Source organism: Sciurus carolinensis, chromosome 13, assembly GCF_902686445.1.
Source record: "Sciurus carolinensis chromosome 13, mSciCar1.2, whole genome shotgun sequence".
Classification (NCBI taxonomy): Eukaryota; Metazoa; Chordata; class Mammalia; order Rodentia; family Sciuridae; genus Sciurus; species Sciurus carolinensis.
The window spans coordinates 40937988-40947781 of record NC_062225.1 but is presented as its reverse complement, the minus strand read 5'-3'; the positions used below and the strand labels follow the sequence as shown (position 1 = coordinate 40947781).

Here is a 9794-nt window from a genome sequence, read left to right as displayed (position 1 = left end):
GTAACAAATTTTACATATACCCTATTGATGACAGGTCCTATAACAGAACATTAAATGATGAGCTTAAAATTACCATTACAGACAAGTTTAATTTGGAGAATAGCAGTTTGATAAATTTTCTGCTTTAAAGGCTTGTATACCTGGAAAATATGAACACATTTAATATTCAAAGAATAATGTTTTTAAATATGTTACTCCATAGGATAACTTTATAAATTAATCAGATGTCTCTAACAAACACATTTGAGTAATCCCATACATGTTGACTCTAATAAAAAACACCAAGATATCAGACAAGTGTACCAACAGTATTTGCCATCCCTTTCCCGTGGAAGAAAAGTCCTAGAAAAATTGATGTTAGACATTTTATAAACATCAACATTTAATGAATTTGACGACTGAGAGACTTGTGAGTTAATTTTAAAGACATTTTACTTCTATTAGTTTACCCAATTTATATTGAAACTTTTAAATCACATGAATTAAAAGTATTTGGATCCATTTTTTAAATTTTAATTTTATGCACGCTTATATTTAACACAAAAGTAATGTTTATCTCCATTGCAATGTAACAGATGTTCAAAAATAACTCTAGAGTTGGATAAAAAGAACTGATCAAAAATCATTAACCTAGGTATGTAGGATCAAAATTGTGAGCTCAAAAATATAGCATTTAAGAAAAACAAAAGTACTAGAAGAAAAATGATAATGGTCATTAATTAAAGCATGAGAAAATGAGAAGGAGAGAAGAGGTGAAAGGGAGAGAAAAAGTATTCTGAGTTGCAGCCCAGGAGAAATTGTAAATGGACACTTTTTTCCTTGGGTTTGAGACTGGTTTCCCACTGAGCATTCTTGTTTCCTCCATTTACATTTCAATGTAAGCCTTGACTGAGATCTGGATCTGAAAGGGGCTAAAATGTTCTAGCAGAAACCTGATGCCTAGGGCATTTTAACCCTTTTTCCTGGTTAGTATCAATTCAGATTTGGACGCACTACTTGTGGGGAATGGGGCTGCTTATATCATACTCCTTACTGGGACATGCCACTGATGTTTGGGCTGGTTACTCCCTCCACACCGGCATATGTGGGACCCTGTGGCAGGAGGACTAGGAGGGCTGGGCCAGGGAATGGAAGCAGAAACAGCTGAGTCTAAGTTGGAGGAGGAGGAGGGATTAAGAGGGGGAGAAGAAGGAGACATTCGAGTTTGCTGGAAGAGCATAGAAGCGCAAGAAAGAAGAGACTTGAAGATAAGGAATCCCTTTCCCTCTGCCCACTTGCTGACGGAAGCTGTGTGCCATTACACAGCCATTTTGGATTGATTATCTAAAGGGTACTGTGGCCAAATATAATCAAGTTTTGATGGTTTTAAGCCGGGGGTCAGGCGAAGAGTTCCCAGGGGTGAATCTTCCAGAATGGAGGACCCAGATCCCATGGTGGAGACTGATAGAGTCGAGTCTGTGACCAGGGCATCCCGAGGCCAGAGTAGTTGACTGGAGACGAGATGGCGGCACATAGATGGTGTCATCACACAAATATCAATGTGGGGCCAGGCAAAAGCCAAGAAGAGTTGAGGACCTGATATCAGGGTTTTCGAGTACGAGCGTGAGATGAGCCTCAACCCTGAGAGAGAATCTCCACCACAAAATCAGGAATCCACCCGGCAGATAAGACAGACTATAGGGGCCAGCTGTAACTATAAAAGTTGTGGCTGGGGGTATCCCCACCTCTCAGCCACCTCGAGGGTCCTGGATAAATCGGCCTAGGGGAACTGGCCTAGAGGACTCACCAACCTGAAGTCCTGTGATGAATGCAGAGCAGAAGCATCCGGGCAGAATGGAAGGGGGGCTGTGTCCGGGGGGGCACTGGGGCTCAGATGGGGTTCCACTCGCTTAAGAGACAGTGGAAGAATCCATCCCAAGTCACAGCACCAATGTAAGGGATCCCACAGAAACCACGCCGGACACGGGAAATCACATAAGGGAATTTATTAAGCAAACAAAGTGTCTCCCTGCAGGGTAAGAGAGAAAATGAGAGGAAAAGAGAAAGGAAAGAGAAAGGGTGCATGCTAGAGAGAGTGGAAAGTGAGGAGGAGAAAGAAAGCAAGTCAGGGGGAGAGAAAAGCAAGAGAGAAAAGATGGCGGTTGAATTCCACTGGGCTAACAGGGGACCAATAACGGAGAAGGATACTTGCAAGCTGACTGATGAACCAATAGCTAGCTAGGATGTTCACAGACTGACAAGTGGTTGGGAGGTGGGGAAAATGGCTGCAATGGAAAGGGCAGGGGAGCTGCTTTATATATTACACTCACAACATTAAAAATTACCCTAAAATTTTTTAGAGCAGTTTTAAATTGAAAAATGAGTTTCACCTCCTTTGTCATGTCCCCCTGATAGATGAATAGAAAGTAGGAAGAAAACTCTGAAGTATAAGAGCCTTCAGTGTAACTTTTAAAAAGATTCAGTTTTATAATTCATGCACAGTATTTCAAGATGTTTATTATTACAGATATCTACAATTTGAAAATATCTTATATGCTAATGATGGGTATCAAGAACTGTGTGTGTCTGAAATTTTATCTTACTTGCAAACTAATAATTTATGGAACTATTGTTTCATGTCTGCTGGTAAATGGCACAAGACTCCTGGCATTAGAAACAAAGGACAGTTTATTAATCATAACAATAGTAGCCAGAGTATCAGCATTTTAAATTTATTTATTTTTGCCTTGATTTCCTGAGTCCTATTCCCACATTCACAGCAATGTGAAAAGGGCCAGATTACAACAGCACACTGTGGGCTGTTTAAAGGAGAAAGAACCTTGAACTTAAGGAGCGCAAATCTTTTAAAACAGGGTAGTGAGCATGCCTGCTCTTTGCTCCAGAGGGAGACAATATATCTGAGTTTCACAGGCAGTCAGTATGTCATACCAGTAATTCAAAAGATCCAGGGGAAATGTCTACTACTAATGGGTTTGGGCTGAAATTTTTGCTTAATAAATATTTTATATGTAATATAAATTAGTGATATAGGTAACAACAGAGGACAAAATTTTTAAAATACTAATGAGAACAAGGTTTAAATATTCTGCTTTTGAAGCACCTAATAATGTACAACTTAAGACATTTTCAAAATTTGTATATTACTAAAAATAAAGTATTTAAGAACTTTTATTTAGGATCATTTTGTATTACTATGCTATGTTACATATACCATAGTTCCTTTTTTTAAAAATCCATACAGGAAGATTTTAATTGAATCAGACCATGAAAAAGTTAGATGTGAAAAAGATTGGTTCCTTTTTGAAATTAAAAAGTTCATTTTTTACACCAGACCAAAATGAACCATTTTGAGAGAACCACCATCTCCAATGTCCTGTAAATAAATAGATAAAAATAATTAAGTTAAAATAAAATCATGTTTAAGCAGAGTAAAAATATTGACTGAACATTTAAATCTTTACTATTTTCGAATATTTAAAAAGAGTGAAATAAAATTATTTGAAACATACTGTACATATGTAAATAAGAGAACTTTATATTTATCTTACTCAATTATTAACATCATCAGGTATATATAATATTCATAAAGACTAATCAAGAAATGTATGAAGCATAAAAAGGCAAAGAAGGAAGGACAAAATGATAGTTGAAATTTGGAAGCATCTGAGTACTCCAACAAAAAATGGTAACCTGCAGTTTATCATGATTCTGCCTTATTTGATTTTAAAATACTATGTATTCTAAAAGGTTCTAATAAAATGCATGTATTAAATTTGATTTTTTTTTACTGAATGCACAGTATTTCAAGATGTTTATTATTACAGATATCTACAATTTCTACAATGGTATAGAAATTAGAGGTAAGGAATTAAATAGAAAAGATTATATAGTGTCATAAGCCTTTTATAACATGTTATGAAGGTATAAGAAATATTAACAAGAACTTCATTTATTTCCCATTTGTTATTCTTTCCATGTTTCATATCTCCCCCATACCAACATTAACATCATCAGGTATAGAAAAACAAGATTTTATAACGAAACTAGAGTATGTTTGAAGGCAAAACTGAAGAGTAATACCATTTGAAAAATAATACAGTAGGAACATTTTGTTTGAAAATTTGTAGTTAGGCTGTTTGCAGTTAAAATGATAAAGGTGAAAGGTGAAGAGAGCAGGGATAACAGCTGGCACTCATGTCCTAATTGGACATATTTTTCTTAAAGTATAGGTGAAAATAATTTATCTAAAAATAATTTTTTTATTGCATTGGGATATTTAAAATAATATAAGGCTGGGGGTGTGGCCCAGAGATAGAGTGCATGCCTAACATATATGGGTTTGATCCCTTGCACCATTTAAAAAAAAAAAAAAAGATATTCCTTAAGTTTCATCTTTAAAATTCTTTTTACTAAGAAGCCCTTCATAAAGTCTGCATTCATACTATTTTACATAATCACATCTCAAGGAAAACGGGTATAGAGCGGAAAATAGGGGAACTGTGTGTGTGTGTGTGGGGTGGTGGTGTGTGTGAGCTCTCTAGAAGCTAAGGTACACATACCACCCCACCCCACAAGCTCCCCCCACCCCCCCCAAAAAAAACCAGGAAAAACAGGTAACAAGAATGAGTAATTTAATACTGCCCCAGGCTTCTGTGTGTGTGCTGGCAAGTTCAGCGGTTTTAGGTAGCTTTCAATTTAAAAACAAAACAAAACATTAAAAGCACTGTCATTTTAAAGACAAGCTCCAACTCTTGGCCTATAAACTGCCATACTAAAGTCTAATTTCTATACCATTAGAATGGTCAGTGAGGAACCTGTAGTTAGGTTTTGCTCAGCTGGCAGAGATCCTAGGTAAATTATTTTATTTTCCTAGTATCTGGAAATACTTCTAGCTGAAAGACCAGGTTTCACATAAAGTGTCATGTGGTTTAGCTATTTTCCTCTCTTTTCTTCCCTGCTACCTTCTTCCCTTCTGTCTTTCCTCCCTTCTTCCTTTCTGGTGATCACAGGACTTTTTTTAAAAAGCCATAAACGTTTTCTTTAAAATCCACTGAAAAGACTTTTAAGGCATTTCCAAGGTTTCCATGATAGGCTGTACCATGCTAAATAACCTTGACTTGTACTTAGAGGGATATTTTGAAAATTAGTGACAAAGTGTTTTATATTCAGTTGTTTAATCATTAAAAGTAAAGCATATGAATTAAACCAAATTTGGAAAACAGAGAAGCACAAAAATTTAGCTGTCTCACCAATCACATAAAATATGGTTAGCATTATTTCCTTCCAGTTATCTTTTTTCACACTTTATTTACTTATTTTAAGCCTAGCTAAAATTTTGTATATGATTCCACATCTTTTGTTTTCTTTGAACACTTTGGCTGCTCTTTGAACACTTTTTAGTGTTCCCATAGTCTTTGTTTCTAATGATTGAATTTTATTCCATCAAATACTACAACTTTAATGATTTCTTTTTTTGGTGAAATTTTTGTCATTTTTTTTTATAAGTAACCCTATGATGGATATTCTTAGACATTAATTATTTTCTGGATTTAGGATTATTTCCTTGTTATAGAACTGTAAAAATAAAATTTTTGAACCAAATCAAAGCTTATGAAATTCCATCCTTTGATAAACAGTGTAGAACTGGTAGTTTTGCTTTGTTTCTTTCCTAGTTTGGGAAAAGATGATTTTGTTTGGTAATAGGAAGTTGTAGTTCTAGAGGAGGTTGATCTTCATTTTATTATGTGCTGAAATTATGCTCACCCTTGACTGAATGAAGGTACAAGTTAATTCCTGTAGTAATTTACACAACAAAAGGGTTTTCCCCAGTTTCTCATTTGATTTCTACATATAGTTAAGCGCACTTTCTAAGACACACCCTACTGCTGTTACCTAATGTTGGGTAATACCAGGTCACTTTCTTTTAAATGTATATAGACTTTCTTAAGCAAATTCAAGACATGTTAAGGTTTGCTTTGCTAAAAACTGGATTTTGACCTGTTGCTCACTTAATACAGATTTTTTTCTTTGATATAAGTTATGCCTTTGTTTTGCACTAGGTTTCCTCTGTTACTAATGTCTCTTCTCAAGTTTCAGATATAACAATAATTAAATTTCCAGAGGATGAATATTTTAGAGATAGAAGAAACCTGAAAACTCCTAATCTGAAATCCTTTCATTTTATAGGTAAGCAAACTGATGCTCATGTGGGTGAAGTGCTTTGTCCAGTCACTTATTTAGTGGTAAAGCTGGGATTAGAATTTCTTATTTCTCTTTGCAGTGCTTTTTCCACTGCAGTTTTTTTCTTTTTAACATACTACAATGTTAAAAGCCTGGGTTTTACAGGCTTCTTTATGATTAGCTCCTCTGACTCCCTAGTTTTGTCACTTAAGGCCCTGGATTACATTCATGCCAAAAACCCATCATGTGGCAGTAGATCCTTTCCTGAGTAAGCTGACCAGCAATTCAAGTTTCACTATTAAACATTAACTCTGCCTCTTGCATATTTGATATCATAATGAGACTTCTTTTTAGTTAATGTTGCCGAGTTTTAGTACTTTGGTCATTTCTAGGAAATGCATTCTCAAACTGACTATTGTCTAGCATTTGCCAAAGGTTAGTTTGAGGCTTCAAGTACTTAAGAGAGACAAGTTAATAGATAAGCTAACTATCTAACTTCCTAACTTCTGTGTTAACTATCAGAAAGGCATGCATTTAGAACATGTATTTAGAACATGTTATTTCATCCTCCACAGAAATGCCTTCAGTGGATTATGATTTAATATAATATCTTAAGCTTACATAGAAGAGGTATCATAAGAAGCCTCTCTGTGAATAGGAAATGTCTTTTTCAAAACTCTACATAAAAACCTGTTTAGTTTTTCAGTTTTCTGGCATAAACATTGTTGAGTATGAATGTGCTAGAAAAAACATTTCCTCAGATAAATTTATTATTTGAATATTTTAGTAAAAAAGAACAAATATAGTGAACCATGTTTTGGAGTTTATAAATGCTTTGCCATTACCTAATATGACATAACAATCATGTGATATTATTTTTAAAGATTACACTTAGATTATGTATAGGTATAGAGGTGTGTAGCAGTAAGGAAGTCATAAACAAAACTGAAACTGAAACTGAGATAGTTTGCATGTAAATCCTCATTAGGTTACATCATGAAGCCTTCCAAAGTAAATCTATTTCCTTTTTTGCTATGCCTCCTCAAATTCAGAATTAAACTCAGTTTTAATTTGTATCTAGTATCTTACCAGAGCTATCTCTTACTCTGCAACTTCTAATTTACTTTTACTTTATGTATATTTTCTATATTACATATAATATTTATGAATTAATATGATAATATAATATATAAATATAATATTTATGAACTGCCCTAACTTTTTGGGGAAGGAGATAGTGTAAGCTTGGGGGCACGGCTAGTAGGCACATAAAATCAAACAGAAAGCGGCCAAAGCAAGCTTTATTGGAATTTGGGTCTCAGGCAAAATCCCCCCACCCCGGGATACAGGTCAGGGTAAGGAGCCCGAGAAAATTGCACGTGGCTCCAGCTGCCCAGGGTCTTTATAGGCCTGAATGGGCGGGTGTCCTGCTGAGTGATAGGTGCAGGTAAGGTTCAGTGGAGTTTTCCTGCCTGATCGTGGTGTGGCGCTACCCTTTGTCTCAGTTGCTCTGCTCTCTGTCATATAGTCGCCCAATTTCTGACCTAACAGGACATAAATACTAAGATAAATTCAGTATTTATAAAGAATGATCATTATATTATGGCTGTGTAAAAAATTTTTTACCTAGCGGTTCACCCAAGTCACCTACTTAAGGGAGTATGTTGACATATTTTAACATATTAAAAGAAATCATTTGAAGGAAAGAATGAGCATAAAAATAATTTATCATTTACTGTATTTCAACCAATACTTAAAGATACTGCCCTATAAGTAATTAATTTATGATAGAAGAATGTTAGTGAAAAATCACTACTCTGTCAATCACTTTAAGAAGTTACACACTTATGCTTCAGGGTGCTCTTTATTAATGTAATTGTCAGTATGTAAATATTGAGGATATAGGTGTATGTATGTACACATACCTCATATCCTATCTGTATCACTCCCCTTGGGTCAGGCTTAACTCTCCTGGTATATAGTAAGACTATCAAGAGCAATATAAGTAGTAGATTGCTATGTCTACCACAATTTCTCACTAAAAGAATGAGTTTCTGCCATTTTGAAGTCTAAGATACCTTTTAAACAGCATGACAATGAGTAGGTACAAGCAAAATAATGTAGATGTCACAACATGAGTTATTACCTACTTAACTGCGACAAAAGTCAGTGGGAATGAAAAAGAGGTATGCTGTGTATGTAGAAACATTCAAACATGCAGGCCCAATTTAACCTCTAAAATTTATCTACTTAAATTTAAAGGAGAACTCAAACTTTTGTTCTTGTCATTAGCACAAATACTTCTCAGAATCTTTTCTAGAACTATCTACATCTCTAATGGTTGCATTTCTTCTAATTTTTTATTGTGAAATATATATGACATAAAACTTACCATTTTAACTGTTTAAGTGTACAGAACAGTGGCACTGGTGTTCACATTATGTGCAACAAATTACTATTATCTATCTCTAGAAACTTTTCGTCATCCCAAACTGAAACTCTCTGCCCATTAAATAACAATTTCCCATTCTCCACTTCCCCTGGCCCTTTGGAGACTTTCTGTCTCTAAAAAAAAGACTATTCTGAACAGACATTTCTTCCAAATGTCAATAAACACATGAAACCAGGTATTTCATATGAGTGGAGTCATGCCATGTTTGTCTCTTTGAATCTGGTTTATTTCACTTAGCATAATATCTTCAAGGTTCATCCATTTATATCAAGTATCAAAATTGCATTCTCTTTTTAGGGCTTAATAATATTTAATTGTGTATACATGCCATGGCGCATCTATCCCTTTAAATGCTGATGGACATTGGGTTGTTTTCATCTTTTAGGTATTGTGAATAATACTGCTATGCATTGCTGAACAAGTAAGTTTAAGTTCCTGTTTTCAATTCTTTTGGGTATGTAACAGATATGGAATTATTGGATCATATAGTAGTTTGATGTTTAATTTTTTAAGGAACTACCATTCCATTTTCCACAGAGGCTATACCATTTTACATTCTCACCAGCAATGCACAAATGTTCCAGTTTCTCCACATCCTTGCCAATGCTTTTGTATTCTGTTTGTTTTTTCCTTTTGGTAAAACAGGGGATTGAAGCTAGGGGCATTAAACTATTGAGTCACACCCCCAGACTTCCCCACCACCCCAGAGTCTCCTTGAGTTGCTTAGGGCCTCACTAAGTTGCTGAGACTGACTTTGAACTCTGGATCCTCCTGCCTCAGCCCCTGAGATTACAAGCATGTGCCACCACACCTGGCTACTTCACACACATTATAATGGCTGTTTTTACTCAGCTGATGGTGTCTTTTGATGGGCAGATTTTAAAAAAAATTAATGAAATTCAGGTTGGTTTGTTTGTGTTGCTAGGGATCCAAATTATCCGGTATTTCTTGTTACCTGTGCTTCTTGGTGTCTTACCTGTTGAGTAATTGTTAAATTCAGTGTTGTGGAGGTTATCCCCACGTGTTAAGAGGGTTCTAGTTTTAGATCTTATGTACAGGTCTTTAATACATTTTAATTTTTTTATATGGTGTCAAGAAGGAAGACAACTTCATTCTTTTGCATGTGTACATCCATTTTCCCAGCACCATCTGTTGAAAGGAC

General features: G+C 35.3%; 1 protein-coding gene across 1 annotated transcript in view; it reads right to left on the bottom strand.

Annotated features, from left to right (window-relative positions):
* Positions 1 to 2187: 2187 nt before the first annotated feature.
* Wdpcp (WD repeat containing planar cell polarity effector) overlaps positions 2188 to 9794 on the bottom strand; it is a 374171-nt gene continuing 366564 nt past the window's right edge. The window contains 1 exon segment of the mRNA XM_047522166.1: positions 2188 to 3373. Within this exon segment, the coding sequence (XP_047378122.1) occupies positions 3323 to 3373 (51 nt within the window). The 3' untranslated portion in view covers positions 2188 to 3322.